At 30.8% G+C, this 24,475-nt stretch overlaps 1 protein-coding gene across 3 annotated transcripts in view; it reads left to right on the top strand.

Moving 5' to 3' along the window:
• Positions 1 to 473: 473 nt before the first annotated feature.
• The window catches only part of Rcd-1 (Required for cell differentiation 1), a 43,145-nt gene continuing 19,143 nt past the window's right edge, over positions 474 to 24,475 (top strand). For 2 of the 3 annotated variants that reach the window (XM_035370236.2, XM_035370234.2), the window contains exons 1-6: positions 474 to 633; positions 794 to 912; positions 5,494 to 5,614; positions 11,146 to 11,233; positions 15,077 to 15,183; positions 19,833 to 19,928. In XM_035370236.2, coding sequence (XP_035226127.1) covers positions 604 to 633; positions 794 to 912; positions 5,494 to 5,614; positions 11,146 to 11,233; positions 15,077 to 15,183; positions 19,833 to 19,928 — 561 coding nt within the window. In that variant the 5' untranslated portion in view covers positions 474 to 603. Of the gene's footprint in view, positions 634 to 760; positions 913 to 5,493; positions 5,615 to 11,145; positions 11,234 to 15,076; positions 15,184 to 19,832; positions 19,929 to 24,475 lie in introns of all 3 variants that reach the window. The other variant, XM_035370235.1, reaches the window with a different exon arrangement.

The following is a 24,475-nucleotide window of genomic DNA, read 5'->3' as shown; positions in this document are numbered from 1 at the left end:
TCTCTCCTGAAAGTTTGTCACAGTTGTACTGATACACACTGCATTTAAGTTTCATTAAATATGAATTTAGTAACTTATAGTAATATGTATAGTTATATTTGGCAATATGTATTTCTGTAATTTTGCAATATATTTAATACTGGAAGGGTCGAAAAAGCATTAGGTATAAATAAAAAATCTTTAAATTAAACCTATAAAAACATGTCATAAATATATCACTAAGTAATTATCTGTAAAAATTATGAAGAAATTTATTCATAATTATTGGGAGAGATTTAAATAAATCTGTGATGTGTGGAGCAGTATTGCCTATTTTCTATTAAGCTTATCATTTCCTTCAAAAGGAATAATTTACCAGTTTTGTATCTAATCAGTGACAGAGGTGTTTCCGTTATTAAGGGGTCCCTTTATGTAAATTTATTTATGTATTATTTATTTATTTACTTACTTTATTGTTAAAGAAACGCTTAACGACTGGCAACGGTTCTCGTTTTCCTTTACGTTTGGTGTTGTGAGTTTGGCCCGTGAAAATAAGGTGAGGAAGATTGAAATGCGTGGCTCTTAAATGTTATCTGAAGTGATTTATCGTCTGTTAAGTTAAACATGAATCCTTTAGTTGGACAACAAGTGAATGTAAGCATTTCGATTGTTAGAATATATGTACCGTAATTGTGTTTCCCGCTGAATACTTCTATACAGCATCTTAACGTTTTGCTTCATTTTATTTCCGTACATTGTCTACGATATTTTTTTTTCGTAGGTTCTATTAATGTGTACATTTATTTCGAAATAGCGACTTATGAATGTCCCACAACATACTTCTCTATCCCAAGCAGACCAGGAAAAGGTTTATCAATGGATTAGTGAACTAGCTCGTCCGGATACTAGAGAAAATGCTCTTTTGGAACTAAGGTGAGCTTTTACTTTTGACCTTTCAGTGAAGGTTTAGAAATTAAGTATATGTATACATGCAAAATTCAAAAACTTAAGTAAAATGTATTACGAAGTGTTAAGACGACATGTTGTATTTATGGATTCTAAGAGATTGTCTTCAGATATTTTATCATTTTCATTTCTGCCTTTTTTTTTTTTTTTTTTTTCTTTTGTATTGCCTGTTCTAATGCATAAAATTCCAACATGAGTTTTGCCTCAATTTAATGATTTTAAATAACTCTGCATAAGTTCTTTAGATCCATCGATTTCCGTAAATATTTTCAGTTTGTCTTATTAACAACTTATTATCTAAGCCATAAATTCCACTAAAATAAAAATTGCAGACTGGTCAACCTTCTCTTGCAGAGAATCATATATTTCAGGGCAGGTGATAGGGTGTTTGGCTACAAATTAAAAATAGCACCCTTCATCATCCTTTTTCAATGTTCATTTTCTGTCAGTGATGAAATATAATTTGGAAGAAGAAATAAAACCACAGAACCATATTTTAAGCGATTAAATTGCATTTTATTGAAAAACATAAATGAAACATTTATGCATAAAAATTTAATAAAACATTTTTTTTTTTTTTTTTCAATCTGAATTTTTATTTTTCTACCCCTCAATTGAGTGAAAGAAAAATTATTTCTTATATGTCTAATCCAACACATACATAATTTTCAACTGTTATTAATGTCAGTCTCAGAATCTTTCTTGTGACATACTCATATGTAAATAAGTTTAAATTAATTTTAATTTGGAAAATGATACATTGACATGTGAATCAACATCAGACAAAGTCAATAATATTCTTATTGAGATGGGCAAGTTAAAAAAGACTTGTCCATTAAGAATATTTTTGAATGCATATGTACATCTATGGATATGTGTACATCTAATACTGTAATATAAATCTAATAATGTATAATATGTATTTAATTGCAGAATGGTAAAATGATTTTTAGTTTTAAATTATCTTTGTAAATACTTTTTTAAAATGCATATCTTTAGAATTCCCCCTCCCAATTTAGTTTTCTGTAGATTTTATGTATCAGTTTCTGATAAATTGTATAGGAAGCTAAAATTACTGTAGTGCAGTTCTATTGGTTAAAACCATCCATTTAAAGATGTATCAAATGTACAATTGTAAACTTGTCCAGATATTTCCTTTATTTTGATGTTAATACTGAAATAGACTTGTCTTGTGTTCATCAGATTTTAGCTGCAGATTTAAATTCATACTCTCCATCTACATGTGCACTAACTTTTTTTTGGTAATTTTAAGCATATTGCTATGATTAGAATCTGATCTGTGTTCTAAAACAATTTTTTATTTCCTCTTAATATATTCTAAAGTAAGTGTAATATTCATAGTTTTATCTTGAAGCTATTTGCTTGAGGGTTTATTCTAAGAATATTGTGCCAAATCAGAGGAGATAAATTTAGCAATCTTTAATTTTGTGCATTTTATGTTATGTTGCTTTGTCGAAAATGTTGTTTTCATTATTTGATAAAATGCATCATTAATTTCTCATAGCTGATTAGGGTATCTGATAGCTGCTTTAAAGTTTAAATTGGATTTAAAGAATTGCTTCACTCTTTGGTGAAGAAGTGAAGACTATTTAGTATACAATTTGAATGAAAAATTCTTAAATGGAAACGGCAGAGAGAAGTAAAATGGCAGTTTTGTTAAATTCAAGAAGGGGTAAAATTAGGAGCTTTTTTTTTAATTAATTGGGAAAATATTAGTGAACTTAATAGTGGGTTTTAATTTTAGCAATCAGAAGCTGAAGAATCTTTTAGAGAACGATAAGCATACTAATTTTGGATTGTAATAACTTGACCGTAATCAGCTTATTATCACAGGGATACTAAGAGGCTGTTTTCAATTTTAGATTCTTACTGAATTTTTTATTGATTGATTTCTAATTGAAGTTAACTTCAATAGCATGAACAGTATAGCTACCTGAACTAAGCCCTGGTCATCTGATTTTTCGAATCGTCTGCCAACTGCTGGTTTTATACTGTGACTCTTCGATTTTTCAAAGATTTCTGCAAGAAAATTAATCACATAACTTAAGTTAAAATTGACTACCTAAAAGTATATTTACTGGTACCCCTTGGTAAAAATTGGCGATTTAAATTGCCGCTACACAAAGACAAAATAAAAAGTCGAAGAATTGCACAAATTTGGTATCCATGTATACATTGACCTATTTTTACTTAAAAAAAAAAACACAGAATTGCACAAACTAGGCATTGACTTTATCCATGTACATGTCGACCTATTTTCACTTAAAAAAACATCAGAGAATTGTACAAACTTGGCATAAATGAAACAACAACTTCGCGATAATACAAGGGGTACTTTCAGTCTACTCTAACCAGTTAACTATTAGGCTTTATATTATTGTATATAATCATAAATAATTTGAATCTTGATATGTTGTTATATTTTGCTATGTCACCATACATAAAAAATTACCGTAAAACCCTGTTTAATCGAAAGCCATCTTAACAGGAATGGTGGTGGTGGTGGGAATAGAAGTTACTTGGTCATGCCCAACATCCTCCCCTCTGGAAACCTTGGTTGTGTATGAAACAGTGAACTATGAAATAAATCTTTTCCGGAGATACTTTTAAATGCCTTTGGCACAGTGATGTCAGAAGTTTTTCGACTGAAATAGTAGAATTGAAAAGTCGTAAAAATTAGTACATGAAGCCTGAGCTTACATGATTTGGTGACATCATAGTTATACATGTTTACATGACCTTTAGTGTCATCACAAATGGTTTCGTAAGTTGCGGACTGCAAGTCAATTCTTGGTTGTTTAAATTGCATATCTTGGTTTTGACAACAAATAAATAAATAACTAAATAAATATTGCTAATTATCCATTGTTTAAATGTTAATTTTTCTTTTAATTAATTCTCAGTTAATTTAAGTTTCTATTTTTAAATGAATAGTTTCATATCTGTTGTTAACTGCTTCCTTACATTTGGATAGTTAGCGCTTTTGTACGAATTATTTTTAAGTTAGTAGCTGATTTTTCTAATTTATTTGTCCTTTATTGTAAATATTAATGCTTTTCAGTGAATATTCCATTCTGTTTAGTTGACTTATTGCTTTATCAGATTCTGATTGCTCATAAAATATTCATTCTTTCACTGTTAAATTTCTTTGTGTTGTTATTTAGAAAACTTATTTTGCTTTAAGTCATCTCGATTGTTTAGTTCTTGGTAATATTTTAATCAGGAGAATAAACTTCATTTCTTTCTCTGTTTGAATACTGAATATATGACACTGAGGCTACAAATCGCTTCATTATCACTAGAGAACTGGAGGAAAAACTGACTTAAAAGCCAAATTTGTAAAGCAGTTAAATCATTAATATTAATGTGCATGACACTGTTTTACTCTTTTGTGATATTTTTCCTTTTATTACTGCTGCTTTTAAAAGTTCACAAGGCTATCAATAATGCAATACAATCGTTGCTTTATGTACATGTGTCTATACACACACATATGTGCACATACATACATATACTTGTGCATACATACAGGCATTTCTGAATCCAGCCCTGATGATGGAAACATACTGAAAAATTTTTAAATTCTCTTGTACATAAGAGACAACTCAAGTACACATTGAGCTCACCAGCAGCCGAGCGGTAAAGTCGCTGAACACTGGTAGTTCGGTCCGAGGTTCGAATCCCGCAAATGGGCTGGCTGCATGGCTGTTTTCGTGGTTTTCCCCATGTGTAACGTGTATATGAGCCAGTTTCCCTTAGAAAGTCCTCCACGAAGGCAGATAGCCCTAGTGTGCTTTGCCATAATTAAATACACCAACCAAGTACACATTGTTCTTGTGCAATGTTTTTAGAATTTTTTGAAATCTCCCCTACTTAAGTTAAATATTTTAGCATGGAAAAAAAAAAAAAAAAAAAAAAAAAATATGGTAAAAATATATTTCAGAGTACCCCTCGGCGAAAATTGGCAATTTTTTGGTATCATTCTGGACTATATCCAAAGCCTTCCCCAGTAAAATGGCATCCAAAATGTAACGCAGTAAAGCATTATTAAAACATAAAATATAGAATCTCATTAAACTGCATTTTAATTCAAATAAAGAAACAACATAAGAATGGAAATACATATTATGTAATCTATGCAATACAAAAAGGAAAAATCGACTTATTTAAAAATTTTGAGTTTATTTGGTATGCGAGACGTATAGAACTCCTTAACAGCATCCGAAAACTATTTTAAATTATCTAAACTGGAATCTGTATACTGCCGTCGTCACATAAATTTCACAAAAGTAAAAATTAAAAATATTCTCCATACTGCTGCACTGCAAGGATAAAACTTGGGTGCTTTATTGTAATCTTAATAAGCTTAAAAAGTTTTGCTATCCTAAAAAATTTTACTGCCTGTGCCTATTGAAGTTTTATTTTAGAGTATATTAATTATGTTTTCCAATTTTTACAACATATATGTGTTTAGTTTAGTGAATAATGTAGAGTTAGCCTAAACGTTTTACCATTTTTCCTTTTCAGTAAGAAAAGAGAAGCTGTTCCAGAATTAGCACCAATGCTATGGCATTCCTTTGGAACAATAACTGCTTTACTTCAAGAAATAATAAATATTTATCCTGCTATAAATCCACCTACTCTGACTGTGAGTAATAAATTATTAAATTTTTTACATATTTAAATTTGTGTAATTTCTTCAAAGCTGTTCTATTATTTCTAATTTATTTTTTCAAATCACATTGCTTAAAGTTTTATTGCTATTGAGTACATATGTTGTCCCATTAAAATATTGATTAAATTAGTTAGTTTACGTATGCATTTGATTCTATGTAAAATAAATTGATTTAATTTTGCTTCAAACAGAAAAATATGAAACTGCAAAAATGTGCTTCTACTGTAATCCTACATAAAAGCTGTTCACCAGAAGATGTAAAAACAGAATTATTTCTCTAGATTTAAAAATTGTTTGATTGGGGGGGGGAACCTGCCAGACATGTTTTATAGCAAATTTATGTGGACAATTTTATCCCATGTTGTAGATTAGTTACAACATGGACCACAAAAGCAAATAACCTTTATTTGATCTGTGTAACAAAATGCTGGGTTGGCAAGTTTCTTTCACAGTGGAAGAGAAAAATAGCCAGAGGGAAAATGTGAAGGGGCTAATTTTTTAACTTATTTCAATTTTATAATATATCAATATTTTATTTTCATTTTCATTTTCAGTGTAAAGTAAAGAGAAGTTGTATTTAGTCTAACTAGTCTTATTTGAACATTTTTAATAAATTTTGACATTATATGTGTATATATACAGGGAGATCATAAAAAAAAACTTCTCAAATATATGAATCTCATGTGAACAATTCACTCAATCAAAATGACATTTCGGATATTACTATTGGAAGGTATGCACTTAATATTGTGAAAATCTAAAATAGAACTCTCAGTTATGGTTATGATGAACAAATTTGAAAATTTTCAACTTACAACACCCACCTTTTTCATGTGCAAATTAATTGGTGTATTGAAAAGCCATAAATGCCATTAGAACAATACACATATGACAAAAATGGTATTGTTCTGTTGATGGGATAGGATTCAGAAATGTGTGTGTGTGAATGTGCATATACACTGACGAGCCATTTCATTATGACCACCCTGTTAACATGAAGGACCGACCACCGTTAGCCCTTAAATCTGCTAGAACCTGACGTGGCTTTGGTGCTGATATGTAGTCTGAGGTATCTGGTACTAAGCACTCACCAACTGGTCCTGCCATTCCTGCACATTGCGAGGGGGGTAGCGTCGCAGCACGAATTTGGTTTTCCAGGTGGGACCACAAATGCTCTATTGAATTAATGTCAAGTGTCTGTCATATTCACTCAGCTTCTTCCATCCATGATTTCGCTTTGCCGAACTTGTCTTGCCATGCTGTATGTATACCTCTAGAAACGCCTAATAGCTCAGTGTTTCAGTCACACTTGCTTCAGTTAGTTGGGCTCCTACAATTTGGCCTCTTTGAAACTTTTTGTAATTTGGCTTCTTTGAACTCTTTGAAACAACACTTTGAGGTCTGACATTCTTTACTTCTGACGATAATCCAAGACGTGTTACAACTTAAAAAAAAGCTACTTCATGCTACTATGATATATACTTATATTAAAAAAAAACTGGTAGTTAGGATTATATTTTATTGCTTATATATGTAATAAAAACAAAGTCAGAAGTAACTGACCAGCAGGAATTTTGATGGCGTAGAAGTGTTGATTCATAATGAAGAGGAAATTGGAGGTGAAAGCAGATTAAATATCCATTTTTTATTTCAGCAAATATGTTGCAGCCACAATAAGTAGGCACATTAATTGTGCCTATTCCAAAAAGCTTGCATTTAAGATAATTTTGCAGTAAGAAAAAAGGAATGCACAGACTGCAGTCCAGCTAAACCAAAGCGTAGAAAGCAATTGTGTTATGTGCAGGGTGAAATCATGATTCAGGCTGAATTAGTATTGGTTCTTAATGCATTTCGATTGGATAGTTAATATTACCGTAAAATTACTATTGGCTGCTTGAGTTATAGTTCCATTGAGGTTATTAGCGTGTAATATGTGTGAGCTAAGCAGACTTCTAAATTTAATTTACTATAACCTCTTTTATTTTTAATTTCATTTGGGAACTTCTCTCTGTCCTAAAAACAGTACTGTAAGTCTAAACTGTGTCATTCAAATTAATCATGCAACTTACGTAAAGCTTAATGCAGATGCCTCTTGATAAATCTCCAAATTGTAAGCTAAAACTTAAAATTGAAACTTTTGCCTCCCTTCCTTCTTCCTTTGCATTACTACTGCTACATTTTCTCTCTTCTGGCTTATGCTTCCTTCCTGTTAAGATGCTTTGCTGCAATCGTTGATATTCGCTTCTGTCACTATAGTATCAAAATTGTTCTCGAAATAGGCGCAATTGGAGTGCCAAGTGAATTGTGGCCATCATTATGAAATAAAATAAATATGGAATGTAATTCGGCTTGACTGTTTATTCTTCATTAAAATGGATAGACACTCTGAGCATCAAGTATATTCGCAATCAGCATTTCTACGCATCTACATCTCGGTGCTTTCAAATTTGTGCTTTTATTACTCCAAAATTATGCTAATATTACATATATATATGCATTAACAAAACAGAGAAATTTAAAATTACGATGATGCATATTATTGAAATTGCACAGTATGCTGTGAAATTAATCAAGTAATCAAGAGATAATTGATAAATCAAAGTTGGATCATGAAAGAGGGACAACTTCTTTCCACAGGAAATTTTACTAACTTTTTCCTTTTAAAAATTTTCATTACCCATATTACTGAAAGTTTCTTTTTAGGAACACTTAAGTACTTAAAGTAATTTAAGTGTTAAGTGCAAAAATGTGCAGTACTTAAAGTAATTTAAGTAAAATTTCTGATTTTTTAATTAAAAGAAAAATAAATTTAGACTTAATTAATTTTTCTTTTAACCCCTTCGCGCCAGGTAGCGCAAACGCGCGCTTATCTCGGAAGCCGGCAGTGTCTTACGCGAGCGTCTCTCCAAAGCTGGGGGCTTTTTTGCTACTAAGCCTAAATCCATGAAATTTCCGAAGTATCAACACATTGTTTAATAATGCTCTATAGAGTATTTAAATGGCTTATGCTTTATAGATATTTTTATACTATATACTTTAATTACCTTATTTCTTGTTTAAATGCATATTTTACACATTTTATTTTCATTACTCGCCATTTTATGACTTGTAACATTATACATCTGAAAACTAAATATATTACTTAAAATTCTCTTTTCGTATGAAAAATTTGAAAACAGGGATCTACACACAGTCCTACGTTACATTCCTTGCACTTGTAATAACTCATTTGCCGTTTTGGAGGATTTTTCCGGGAATGTGAACAAACGAAGCATCGTCGTCTCATTTTCTTATCAGTCTCTTCTGAACAAAGTTTTGGAAAATGTCTTTCAGTTAATCTTTCAGAATCAATATCTGAAATATTTTGCATCATTTCTGCTATTTCATGCTCTGTTAAACATTTTCGATGCTTCGACATTGCAACGGTAAAAGCAGAAAGAATTCACGTCTAACAAGATCTAATTATTTTCTAAAAACTGAACTGCAAACCGAAATACCCAACGCTTTAGCGTAAATAAAACTTCTCTTTTTACAGTAAACAACTACCACGTGCGAATGAATTGCGATTTAAAGAGACGTCATAAATCATGCCATTCGGAAACATTTATTCCCCTGTTTGTTTATATAATCAAAAACAAATGTATGTGAGTCATGCTTCTCTCATTTCGAGTAGAAGGTCTAATGTACATGTATCTGAAACCGTATGGAACATACAGAGCCATCTTGTGGCAGAAATTATAGTTTTTCAAACGTTGTAGGACACTGGCACAAATACGTAACAGTCGGTAGTGAACGAGAAAATTCTCTGTCACGCCCGCGTGTCGTCCGGGAGGTGAGTGTGTTCATTGCTGGCACGTAGACGTGACAGTCAACGCGAAGGGGTTAATTAAAAAATTAGATTTTAAATTTCTTTTCATTCATAACTTAAAATTTTTTTAAAAATAAATAATTTAAAAATTTATAATTAAAAAAATTATTTTTTAAAATTAATTTATTTAATTTTGTGAAATTAATTCCAATTAAATTTCCAATTGTATAACAACCTCTGACAAAATCTACAATCTCCAACATTTTCAATTTTACAGACTAAATATTTGCACCTTCTTTCGGTGGGAATGCCAGACACTGAACAAATTAAAGCAGGTAAAACCCAATTTAGAGTATTGGGAGTGGAGAGGGAATCAAAAGGAGGATGTACTGCTGATTTGCCTGCAAATTGGTCACAGCAGACTGACACATCAGTAGCTCTTGAAAGGAGATAATGAGTTTATTTGTGGCACTTGCGATGTTCCCGTTTCAGTCAATCACATTTTAACCTGCTGTCCTGCTTTTAGTCAGAAATGTGAATATCATTTTAACTGTATGAATGTTAACAGATCTCATTGGAAGAAACCTCATAAAATTTTTAAAAGACGTCTCTTTTTACCATATGATTTGAAGTTTTCTTCCTTTTATCTTGCTCTGCCTGTTGCGAGAGCATTTCTCAAAGTCATTTCTCCATGCCTTCATCAGCATTACAGGTTCATTTCGACAATTCATCTGATACAGTGTGTTTGTATGTTTTGGATCTTGTTCACCATTCGTCTGGCACATAATAACCTTTAAGGTTTTGTGCCATTAAAAGTCAACCAACCTTTTTCAGTTTTGCATTTAAAAAAAAAAAAAATTAACTCAAGCTTTCCTTACTGCAGCTCAACTGGGCTTTTTCTTTAAGATTGTGTTCTCGAGGATTACTCAGTAACAAGGTTTATACAAGGACATGTTAACTTACTCTTTGGTAAAGAAACAAAAAGCCTAGGGCTCAATTGGCTGTGACATTGCTGAAGTTTGATCTAGTCACTCATAACAGTGACTTCACATTTTATTTCAAGATTTTTTTTTGGGGGGGGGGGAAATAAAAATTTGTATATTTGGGGTTGAAACATATCTATCTTGAATATTGTGTACTATGCAGAATATGTCTTGATTACAAAAATCTCTCCCCAGTAATTCATTATTTCACTAAAAATCTCCCCAACTTCATTACAGTCATGTGCTTCTAATTATGGAAGTGATTTAAATGATGAAAATATTCATGCTTTGGAAATGTCAAATTCTATTTTAAAATTGATTTTGGACAAACAATGAAATCCAACTTTTAAACAGACTCTTGCTTCCGATACTTATATTTGAGAAAATTTTATACTCATTATTAAAAATAAAAATACAAGAAGTTTGACTCCTATATGCCAAAAATTAACTGGGATATTTAATTTCAAAATTTTCAATTTGTAATGTCATTTTTAATTTGCTTGAGAGATTGGTGAATTAAGTTAGAATAATTTGAGGAGATTAGTTTAAATAAAGTGCAGTAAAAAATGTGTATAATTTAATAGCCCTACAAGGAAGTTTTGTAGTGTCCATATCAGAATTTTTTTATAAAGTAGTGAAATTTATCAATAAAATTATCTGAATATTTTTTGTGTTAATAATACGATCATTGTTTAGTGTTTAATATATTTTAGGCCCATCAATCCAATCGAGTTTGCAATGCACTTGCTCTACTGCAGTGTGTAGCATCCCATCCTGAAACTCGCACAGCTTTTCTGCAAGGTAATCTTGTCTATAAAAGTTTATTTTTTTAGTGAAAGTCAAAAATATTAAGCAAACTTTATATGTATTACTCAGTTGGAACTGGATTATTTATTGCAAACGCTAAAATAATTGCAATATCACTGCTCAACATATTTCCCATTATAGTTCAATAATTTTGTAATAGTGTCTGACAACTATGTAGATATGAGAAATTAATTCTTTTTGAAGAATGTGTACAGCACTGACGGAACTTTATCTTGCTGGAACTTCATTCAACTTGGAATTGTATTCAGTTTTCATATACAGTGACATTGGGTTATAGAAGTGTTTTATCTTTAGCCTCATACTGATAGAGAAGCTTTTAACAAGCACTCATATTTTTTCATCTGCCGTTTTAAGCCCTTGCTTTCACTCTATGGAACTTCAGCTCATTTTAAGTGAAATGAGTGTTGAGACAATATTAACCTTTTGAGGGGGTAGCAGCAAAAGTCTTGAAAGGATGGGGAATCTTGAACTGAATGCTTTCCCCCCTTTAAGAAATCACCTCCTATTTACAACAAAGATTCTTGTATGTAGTTTAATGGATTCTCAGAGGGGTGCATCTATGTCACAAAAGGAAGGGAAGTGTAGGGATTAGTGACCAGACTTCAAGATGCTTTTCGTCACTGAGGAAAAATTTCATATTACAGTTGTTCCGGATTGAGACTACTGGGAAATGTTTAACCCTCCATTGAAGAAAATGCCATTCTTTATATTATAGGACATTACTTTCACTTTTATAAAATTTAGGTTTGAATTTTGAATTACACTGCAAAACTATGTGTCTTTAGTAAGTGCTTACAGTAATTATTTCTATCATATCTTTATATTAATGTTATTTCAAAAAATATTTTACCTATTTGTTTATTTCCTTGGACAATTTAAAATTTAACCAGTCTTCATCTCAGTTTTTTTTTAACTATTAAATGTCCTTATAATTTCAAATTTGTTTTGGTATATATTATCAAATATAGCTATATCTTTAAACTTTCTTCCATACAGGGAATCATTCAAAAATAAACACTTAAAGCTATAGAAATGATTAAAAATTAAAGTTCAGTGGAACTGTTAAAATTATGCTCTATAGATGTAATGAAATTTTAATTTTACATGATTGTTCAAAATCTGCTTGATAACATACTATTTAAGGAGGAAACTTTCAGCAAATTAGAATAAAACTTGTTTAATTAAAAAGAATTTTATTTTATTGTAGACTGTTAGTACTGCAATGTCCAACTACATAAGTGCTACTAATTAAAATTCAGTTCTTTTCCAAAATTAATGCATAATAAAACAGATGCTCAAAAACTGTTTTTTAGAATATTTTAGTTTTAAAAATTTGGAAAAAAAAAAGATTATTTAATCATGTATCGTTTTATACTGTTTATTGAAAAATAGTAAGTGATATATTTCAAGTATTAATAATAGAATGAATTCAAGTCATTAAAAATGTCAAATTATTTAGTATTACAGTTCCCCATAATTCAAAACGTAAATTCCATTTGTCTCTTTTTTTTTTTTTTTTTTTTTTTCCCATTTGTCTAAAACTAAATTTCCAACCTGACTAAGGAAATGTGTTCATACGGGTATCAAAATTTAGTTCTTAGTGCAAAGTTTTTTTTTTCAAATTGAAGGGAAAATTGTTTGTTATGCATAGTGTCTGCAAAAACTGTGGGACAAAACTTACAAGATAATTAGTTGTTGTCTTCAGTACTGTATTATGTTATTCTATATTATGCTACATAATTTAGCACATTAAGAGAAATTTCCAGATAATTTCAGGTGCTCGGTCAGCAAAATTCTCTCCTGTTTGAAATCGTCGTCCCATGTGAATTTCTCTATTTCCTCTATTGTTTAAACCAGTTCGTTTCAACTCCAGACTGTCTTTGTAGCAGTTTTGACATCAACCATGACGGCATATTTTATATGATGGAATTTAAATTCTACGATATATTAGCAAGTATCTTTACTTGCAGTTACTCAAAAAATCTTCTCTGTCAGGTCATGCAAAATCTATACTGACACAGTTGGATTAACTGTTTTTCTCTTTTTTATTGAAATGAATGACAAAGGCATTCGATAACTTAAAAGGTCAAGGTTTAGAAATTCAGATGGAGAACATGTGTTTGTCTTAGAACATGATTTGTACATTATTTGAGAACTTTTACATCATGTTTGTATTCTCGGAGCTCAACGGAGAGTGAAATTTCACAAATGCTACTCTAATCCATTCTGAAAATCTTACTTCAAAATGATTTGACCTATCGTGAAATCGAGACACTGATACGGAAGTACTTTTTAAAATAACAGTACATCTGGAATCTAATGGCTAGAGATGACCTTTCAAACTGATTGACTAGTTTTAGTGTATTTAGGATTTCCAGGTTTCAGACTGAAATTGTAAAACTACTGTTGTTTCTTTGACACAAAATTTAGGTTTATGTTCTTGTGATTTGTCTGAATAATAGTACCATCACAGTAAACTTCCATGTGTGAAGGTCACTTCAGCATAAACAGATATATATGGAAATAAAGACAGACAGAACTGTTAAGAATGAATTGATAAGAATGTAAGAAAAAGTGCGTGTACATGTATACAAGTACATGGGAGTTTATATTTGTTTATGGAAATGTATACCTACATATCCATGTAGTGTGTAGTGTGTATGTCTGCACTGATATAAGTGCAGATATGCATATAAAGCGGAAAGCATGCGTACCCTTAAATGGGAATAACGTATATATAGACGTGTACATGTGCACACAAAATTATTTGACCGATCGTGAAATCGAGACACTGATACGGAAGTACTTTTTAAAATAACATAATAATTAAACATACATATATATGTATGTGTATATATTTCATCATCAAGCTTTTGAAGAAGTTTTTGTATTTCTTCTTTAGTCAGACCTCTTTTTCTTTTCAGCATATTGCTAGAAAAATGTCAATTCCTAAAAAAGTTACAAAAATATGCAATATTCTAAAGCAACGCAAGGCTCTGTTCTCAATTTACAAATACAGTTATCGCAAATTCTGTAGCTATGTAGCAACAAGAACTAAAAGGGAAAAATTGGGAAAAACCAGATTTTTAACACAAAGACCTTTGAAAGAGATAAGTGGTTAAAACCCCAGGGATGTCAAATTTGACATTTCACCCCACTCTTTCAGCCTGGAAAATGGGGGGAAAAAGACATGGCCACTAAAGTGGACAACCCCGTCATTTCAAACAGAGCACTCTATGACCACTATAATGGCCATCCCGTCTTCAAAAGGTTAATATCTTTTCAGGAAGATACCTCCTTGTTTGTGATAAGTCAGTTTTCTTTTATCACTTTTTCCAAATTACATTATCTTCCATTGCTATTGGATAAAGGTAAAGAGTATAAGTGAAACTGGTCTTCGTCTTCTCAGATCACTCATATACTTGTTTTGGTTTCATTCCTTCACGGAATAAAAATCTCAGAACGCTTTACTGTTCTTGTTCGGCGCACTTTGAAAGGGCACCACTATCTCATAGAATTGTTTTCCATGGTCTTATGCATGTTGCAAGTGATAATGTCATTCTGTTAGTAGTTAAAGGTCTTTCATATCTGATATTATAATGATATTGGCCATAAGTATGATTTTTAATACAACTTTTAAGGTTTCCTACTGAATTACCTAACATGTTTTTAGTTTAAATAAATATATTTGTATATTTTATTGAATGTTTCCTTTGCATGCCATAAATATCTATTATTATACAGAAATACTTGCTTTTTTTAAAAGACATTAAGTTATCCAGAATAACTTCATTGCTTTTAATCTGTCTCTTGCAGCAAACACACCTCTTTATTTATACCCATTTTTGCATACTGTAAGTAAAACAAGGCCATTCGAATATCTTCGTCTCACAAGTCTAGGAGTAATTGGTGCTTTGGTAAAAGTAAGTTATTTTCAAAGTTTGTCACTTAGCTAACTTCCTGAAAAACAAATTGTGCAATATTTGTTCTAGATATTTATATACTGTGTGAAACTACCTACATGATTTATTTATTAATGAAGCTATTATCATAAATAATGAGAAGGAATTTATATTTGAATTTATTACAACAGTGATGGAAGTTATGTACTAAAGCCAAAATATACTGCTGTAGATTTTAAGGGAAATTTAATAGTAATCAATAATCTTCATATTGAAAAATGGAAAGAAATAAAATTTTTTATGACCAGACTTAGTTCGTAAAAATCATTTGAATTTACATGTTGATAATTAAAACATTACATTTGACATGCATTAATGTTTCCATTTGAATTTTTTTGAAAATTTTTAAATCATTTAGCTGTAACAAGAAAATGTGCTTTAAAAAAATGATGATCGTGTTTGTATTACAAGGCAACAAATGTGCATCAAGATTGTTTTCTGGACTATTTTAAGAAAGTTAATAAATCTGGAAGTTATTGAAAATTTTAAAGCTTTTATCCAGTTTAAAGATTCCAAAGCATGCTACAACCCATAAAATGTAGCATGTAAACTAATGTTTAATTGTAATTATTACATCTATATACATTATAAGTATGTTAGGAAATACTAATTTTGCCAGCAAATTATTTTCTAAAGATAAATGAATGTGACAACTGAGCATAGGTACACCTTTGCTCAGTTGTCACATTCAACATGCTCAGTTGTTACATTCAACACAGACAACATGTATATGTTTCCATCAAATTATCCACCTTTGCTCAGTTGTCACGTTCATACAGACAGCATATACATTTCCATTAAATTATCTAATTCAAATTGTCTAGTCTTGGTACTGCAGTTGAAAGGAAGAGTCACCTTTGGAGAATGGAGTAGTTTCTGTGCGTGCTCATGGGAATGAGACATAACACAGATGTGGCAATTGTAGGTACTAATGTCTCTGTATACAGTCAAAAGTCGTTAATCCAGACTCGTCGGGACTTCGGCAATTACGGATTATCGATTTTTCCGTATTATAGATCATCAGTTTAAATCTCGTAAGATGGCATGCAGAAATTCTAAAATTAAAAATATGAAACCGTAATTTATGAAATAAAGAACAATTATGATCTAAAGGGTATCAAAATTTACAAAAAAAAGCTTAATATTTATTTGTTTACTTTATTAAACATTTCTTTCAATGTAAGTTGTTTAAGTTGCTTCGTTTTATGTGATAATACTTTCTCTTTAATTCTATAAACAGACATAATTTCTTGTTTAGTTACAAAGTTCCACTGTTCAAGTCCTATAATTACTGTGTCGAGAATACCGACTAATTTGTCAATCGAAATCTTTTCGTTTTCACTAACCTCTCTGTCACCTTCTTCATGTCTTTATCCATTTTTTGCAGCAATTCCACTTTTTGTTTGACGGACGTCGAAACATACTTTCGTTTTGTATATCTTTTGGGAGCTCCAGCATCGGAAATTCTACTCGACATAATCGAAAGTTTACTTTTATAAAATTGCTCTTACAGTCTGCAAAAAATAATAAGCGGGATCCAATTCGAAGATCAAGGAACAACGCAATCATCAACATTAACTGAAATAGATAATTAGATAATTTTAGCTTATACCGTCCGTTATACATTAAACGCGCACGCGGAAACGTATTTTGCACTTGTGCACACACATATGCGCAGTCATAAAGGTCTTACGCGCACGCATAAACGCCTATGCGCATGTGTCAATGCGGCGCATGCGCAGAAAGTTTTTAGCTTTGAGGTCCGGATTATAGATCATTCCAGAGTGTCCAAATTAACGACTTTTGACTGTAGTTGTTTTTTAAAGGTATTTGTGTCTCTTTTCCGAAGAAAGCCCATGTGGCAGTTGTTATCCCTTGCATGTTATTTGCTGGTATGATGAGTTATGGCGAAGCTACAGTCTATATGTATATAGATCCAAAATTCTGTGAAGAACTTTGCATACCATGGTTATCTAATCATCTTTATGAGTTCAGTTGGTCCCTGTAGTTTCAGATGCGACAAGAGTCAAATGTGATTCCTTTAAACATGGTTTGTTTCTTGCATGATCCTTCAGCAAATTATTTTCTTCAAAATGCTTGACAAGCTTTATTAGTCCTGTTGATATTAAAAAACTTTTTCTAGCTCTTGAAATCTTTTGTGCTCAGCACTGTCATAAAGCAGTGGATGCTAGTTCATGATTAATTCGGAAAAGTTTTACTAATGAAACCTTCTCTGGTGCTCTTGAGACTCTTGTGTGTTATAAAAATCTACATTTTCAGCCATTCTTCATATGCTTCACAAGCTGCTTGGAGTGATGAACTTGTATTAAATAATAATAATAAATATAAAAGTTGGAATAGATTCTTATAATAGTCTGATTTGCATATTTCTAGTGTAGTTCCAACTAATTGCAGTACTTGACTTGTTTGTAAAATTTTTTCATATTGTAAAAGGAGGATAAAATACTTTGGTTTTTTATACTGAGGTTTTACTAGTGCATATTTAAAGCATTGGCTAGCAAAAATGCTATAATCTTGGGAGTGGGAATATAATTTTTAAACAGAGCTGGCTAAAAATACTAATGGCAAAATGTGATTGCCAGGTGCTCTCTCAGCTAAATGCTCTAGACCCTCAGCTTAAATACACACAAAGCGAATTTGAATTCTGGGGAGGAATACAAAAAGGAGAAATTATAATAAAGAGTTAAATCATAACTGGTTAATTAACATAATTTACAAATTTAATAATTTGGCTCTTACTTTAAGTAGTCCCACTAATGGCTGAGAGATTGCTGGTAGTTTTCCCAGAAACCAACTCTGGCTGGCTGCATAGTTTTCATGATTGTTCTCTGGTGCAACGTGAATACGAGACACTGTTCCTTAGAAGACTTCTCCATGAGGCATTCCTTCATTCAGGCAAATAGTCTCCATGTGCATTGCCATATTTAAAAACCAACGAACCTAATTTATGTATGATTTCTAAATGCAGATTTATAAACTAAGGAAAACAGAAACTCGCCCAAACCTAGTGTAATGATAATATTTCAGATCTTGACTAATCACACTTTGACTTTTAAAAATGTGTATCTTTTAAATCTTATGTTTACATAAAAGTGTATTTTGCTTTTCTTTTTTTAAAGGAGGGGCCTCTATGATGGTAATTATGAGCTCTTTCAAATGTAAACAGCTTGAGAAATTCATTGTGCTAGTAAAGGCCACAAGTTATCTTTTGGTGATAAGACAGCTTCAAAATCATTTTTATTTGCTGCCTACATACAGAATAAAAGATAAAAATCTTATATTCTAATCAATTTTGCTACTGTTGCACATTTCCAGAGTAGAAGATAACATGTTTTATTTATATTTTTGACATATTTTTTGATGTACTCAGAAGTATTGAATGTGTATACGATGCACAATTTTTTAATCAGCAAAATAAATTCTGGTGTATAAAATGAAGTTAATTTAAATATCAGGATATAAAATGGTGAAGTTAAAAATTAATGAAAGGAAAAAGTTAAAAAAAAAGAGGGGGAAGGCCTCTAAACTTTTGATTAATATTCTTTACAGATTTAAAAAATAGCCTAGGAATTATAAATAAAAATGAGGGGGAAAAAAGAAATTTGCCATGAATGATCCTCAGTGAAAGTTTATTTGGAAATTCAAGGTTCAAAATAACTGTAGTAATTCATTGAAGATTATAACAAAGTGTGTATTGGCATTATTATCACTTAAACAAATATGCCAAATCTGAAAACATGTCAGTATATAAATTCACATTTTTATTGAGAAATTTTGAATAAAAAATTCTAATTTTTTACAAGTATGCCTAGAAATACATCTATTTTAAAATGATGACAACATTTTTATGGATTATTATATTTTTTTTTTAATTTATAAAAATTATTTAAAAAATAAATCATAAAAAAGTTCAGATTTTATTTAGATTGAACATAAATTTTGAATTCTGAAAGAATGAATCAAATAAGTTTAATTAAAAAAAAGAGAGATTAATATATTATGTATATAAATAGTATATATATATATGCTAAATCCAACTAACATTGGAGAGCTAAAATTTGAGACCTAATTTTTTAAAAATTACATAAGGGATTTTTTATAAGACTTAGCACTTTGGCATAATTTGAGGCATAGGATCAAAATATGGAAAAAAAGTTGCTTATGTTATTTCAGGAAATGTCTGTGTGTCGAAATACCTGTGTTAGAATAATGCTGTATATCAGTCTACTATGTAGCCTAAGTTGCCCTTTTGAGACATGAAAATCGTAAGTTGAATTTCGTTAGTTTAACCCAGCAGAATGAGAGATATAGATCTGTTCCCCCCTTTTTTGGACCCTGTACATTTTTTATAGAATAACATTCATGTTTTCTGAAATTAGAAAATAAGTATTTGCCTTTTATACTATTTGTTGCTGAAAATAATTGGTGCACACTGAAAAATGTATAAAAGATTTTTCTTGGTGTATTTTAAAAATTGCTTAAAGTGGTATATATTTTTCCTTGTCATTTAATGGCTGTAATGGTTGACAATTATTATAATTGTAAATCAAAGTGTTCATTTATTTATTTACTTTTTGTTTATAATTTAGACAGATGAACAAGAAGTCATTAATTTTCTATTGTCCACGGAAATAATTCCATTATGTCTACGCATTATGGAATCTGGTAGTGAATTGTCAAAAACAGTATGTAAATTTATTATTTTATCGTGAATTTTTTAATACTGTACTTTTTATAATTGTTAAGAATATTCTGGTTCATTTAGTTATTAATGAATTAGCCTCTATAATATATTAAACTACTGAAAGTTTTGTTGGAGAGAGCTAAATGTTTGTGTACTTTTTTTTAAATTTCTTTCAGTGAAAATATTTAAAGAAATTTATTTCATAAATCATGCTAATGTTTTTACTGTTGCCGGCTAGCTCTAAAAGTATTTATTAACAGAGCACGCAGGAATGGTTACAAAGAAAATATACGTGAAAATAAAACATATACCAAACGAAACATTAAACATTCGAATTACAGAGACATCTGGACGGTTATTCTACGCTACGAGAGTCGACAGCAAGTTGTGGGCCGCCAGATGTCGCTACTAGTAAAAAACAGGTCTGCCCAACATCCTATATTCTCTGAGTACGGAAGTTGTCGAAAGCGCGTGAAAAAGTGTTGCCGCGTCGTCAATCAGGGTTGTCCAGTTGACGTACTAAGTAGACAATGGCTTTGTATGTGTTTTCGCCGCTGATTTTTTTCATATTTAAATGAAGAATACCGTCGTAGATCTCTGAATCGATGGCGAATTTATAGAAAATATGTTGATGCTTTTGCTCTGCCAAAAGATGTTTTCATTGCGTATTTCAGATTGCCAAAATATAAATTTTGGCAGTTATTTTAATTTGGGATGAACTGAGAGAGTATTTGGAGCCACATTCAGAAAACAAGAATGCAATTTCTACTGAAAGAAAGGTTATACTATTCCTGAAATTATAGATATAAATTGTAATTGTACGCTTTAAAAATGTAGAAGATAATAAGTTTATCAAGCACATAAACCTTCTTCATTTAATACAAATATAGACATCCGATAAGCTTCTACTCGATTTATGTACATTATACAAGAATTACGTTTACTTTAAAATCTAACAGTTGAATACCTTACGAATAATACTGTGAACACAAGAAATGTCGTTCATTATTACGCGAAATTCACACTAAAATAAAAATTTAAAATAATAATAATTATAAAACTATAAAATAGATTTATAATATTTTTTTCAGTAGTTGTACTACTACTAGTGTGATACTTTTAAAAATAAGTTTTAGCCCAGAGGGGCTATTAATTTCGTTTTGCCATTTTGTGGCGTTTCACGATAAATGGCGTTTCACTTTTCAAATCGTTGCCACCAAGTATTATCGCACTCTATTATATTTAAAGAAATTAAATAATGAGGAATCTGCAGAATGTATGAATGTTTCTCGCACTGTGATAAAACAACGGTACCTAGAGCCATGAAATTCTGAATAACGTAATCCTCCATCCTAATATAGGCATCTGGAGGCCCAAATTTGGAACTGGAAATTTGTATTATTATCCATTTCATATATCATATTTTGTAAAGCATTTATGAGTTTTTGATTAAGAAACCCAACGATTTCAAAGCGAGCAATGGCAAAAAACACTTTCATCTCTAGCGCGCGAGACTATGTATCGGAAATTCTAAAAATATGCTTTTTTAAAATTATATGATATTGCTGTTGAATTGAATTTTATGGTTTAAGTGCGAAATGTGTTTTTATGTGTGTGTGTGTGTGTGATTTTAATACATTTTAAAACTGGTTTCTAAGTGAGGACTTTCTAAGGGAAACTGGCTCGTATACACGTTACACATGGGGAAAGCCACGAAAACGCCGTCCAGCTCGTTCGCGGGATTCGAATCTCGGAGCAAACTACCTGCGTTCAGCGGCTGGTGGGCTTGTTAGCAGAATTATACTGTATTATTATTGTATTATGCTGTAAAGTAACAATGCTATAAGACTGAGGGTTTGTTCATGGAATAGTACTTTTGTAACCTATTATAGTAATAAAAAATCATTGTTCCTTTGCAAACTTAAAAAAAAAATAAATAAAAATAAAAATACTGTTCATAGCATTCTCATTTTTGTAAAAGAGATATTGATTATTATTAGTTTTCTATTTAAAATGTGTCGAAACGCTGGTTTGATAAGGACTTGAACTGCAGGAGACCTACACTGATTATTTTTACTTTAATACTTCCATTGTGAAAATATTACTATCTTTTAATTATTTTCAAAGAACAAAATCTTTTGAGAAGGAAGAATATTTAAACTGAGCAGTTCTTATATACAAAATTAAAATAACAGCAATGTAATATTGAAAAAAAGGTATTAGTAATTGTGTGACAAAAATTGCAAAACGAATTAATCACACATACAGGATAGATTAGTTTAATTTTGGTTATATATTTTATATTGAAAAAATATTTTCTTTCATGTTAATTATAGAATAAATTATTTAAAATAAAGCATTTTGATGCGTGTGTGATAATTGAATGCAGCAGCAATCGGCCATACTGTAATAGCGAATGAATTTTATTTCTTTTCCTGAAAGAAATAATTTTCGTAGAAAAAGAAAATTAAAAAGGGAAGAAATATTAAGAAAGAAATATTTTCTTTCTAATTTCTTATTTAAAGAAATATTTTTCGAATAGTAACTGTAAAATAAATTGCGGGAAAACAGTTTTAATGTAAACATGGGAAAAAAAAGAAAAAAAAAAAACTTAGTTTGCTATTAGATTGTAATGCAAATTAATCATATTATAAATTTAAATAATTAAAATTGTTTATTTCTAAAAGGATTTGAAGTAAGCTTAATTCATTTACTCTTATCTATTTACCATTGCTTTCATGGTATCCCATATCACTCTTTATTTCTTACCTCTAAATTCCTGCGTTAACTTCCCCATTAAAAAACGAGATTTTCTTTCACATAACACAGCAGCATATTCTACTGCGTGTTGGTCATAATACTGTTTTGTGCAATTTTTTTTTTTTCGAACTACAAATGCAGCGTGTGAGTTAGTGAAATAATGGGGGAATATTCTTAGAACTTCAGCCAGCGCGCGCTATAAATTTCGTCACTCGTCTGTACTGCGATTGGTCTAAAGCTCCTTGAAGCCTTGTCCCCTTCCAGTAAAGTTAAATGGACCCACCTGCCCTCCAACTGAGGACCACAGAATGGCTTTCTCCGATAAGTTGTGATGGCTGTCCATACCGGTTTTTTTGAGTTAATATTGTTCGCTCAAGTTGTAGACAGATCCAGTGATCACAGAATAGGCGTCCTGAATACAGGGTAAACTAATGTCATCACAGCTGGAGGTTGAGTGTCTTAGATTGTTCCTCTTTGCCGCTGGATAGTGTTCAATAAAATAATTTGTTTACAGCTAAATAGTTTTGTTACATTGCTACTAATGCATAATTTTGCTGGTTTGTGCCATTACTTGTATCTGAACTAATAACTCTCTAAATTTGCATGATATTTCGGAACTAACTTCTTTTTTTTTTTTTTTTTTTTTTTTTTTTTTTTTGAATATTTGAGATTAAGTTAGACTGAAATCTACTGGTACTATTTTGAATTGATAAAGTAAAAATAAAACTAAAAGATAATTAATGTGCATTCATTGTATAATTTTGTTGAATGTGTAGGGCGACATGGGGCACTGTACTCTATTTTGAATGGCCAATACATTGCTAGTTTAATAACAAACTTTATGTCCTAGATTTGAATAAGTGTGGAAATGTATGCCATTTGCATTACACAGAAAAAAATCTTATCTGGAAGGTGTCTGTCAATAGAGCTAAATTTATCCAATGGGTATAATTTACTATGAGCAATTGGTTTACACATTCTTATATGGATAGAATTAAAGATTGCTTTTCAAAATTCTGATTTCCATACCAAAGATGATGTGATGAACTGCTGTGAACCAAATGTCGGGAGCTAGGGAGAACTATCCTCATACTCGCAGTATTCTGTGATGTTCTTGCAATACATTCTATACTTACTAATGTTTTTTGGAATTGGAGTCTGTGGTTAATTTTGTGTGTGTTGTACATTTTGCAATACCAATAATAGTTTAGTATTATTGTTATTGCATGGTTTAGTATTATATTAATTATATAATCAAAAATGAGTACACTCTCCCGTGTCACTGTGTATACTTATTCTGGGTGAATTATTTGTTTCTTAGCAAATACGAGTTTCTTAAAGGTGTGATTTATCAGCAGGGCTGTGGAATCAGAATCAGGCAGATTTTGGGAGTAAAAGAAGGAGCTGGAGTCACTAAAATCAATAATCACAAGCTGAGTTAATATTCTTATTTATGGGCTGTATACATTAATAAATAGTTATTTTCTATTTTATTGATGTATTAATAAATAAATATAAGGGAGAAGGATCGATGTGATATTTGCCATTAGGGATTAAACTGATTCATTCAGTTACAAATCTTGCTGGTAACTTTAGGTAAGCAGCAACAGCAGTAAAAACTCCCAAAATTGATGCCATTCTTAGGAAGCAAGCAGGAAAACGAGCAATTATTGATCAAGTAATGTGATAAGGAAGTACATATTTGATGATAAAGAGGTTGTTAGAATTAAGTACTTTTTTAGAAGATGTAGATAACCCTAATGTTTCACTAACAGAAAGACTGTGGAA

This window comes from Stegodyphus dumicola, chromosome 9 (genome assembly GCF_044657685.1).
Source record: "Stegodyphus dumicola isolate Sdum_Otavi_A_Nest chromosome 9, ASM4465768v1".
In the NCBI taxonomy this organism is placed as follows: Eukaryota; Metazoa; Arthropoda; class Arachnida; order Araneae; family Eresidae; genus Stegodyphus; species Stegodyphus dumicola.
Note: the sequence above shows the minus strand (reverse complement) of the source record. Positions and strands in the feature narration are given on the sequence as shown.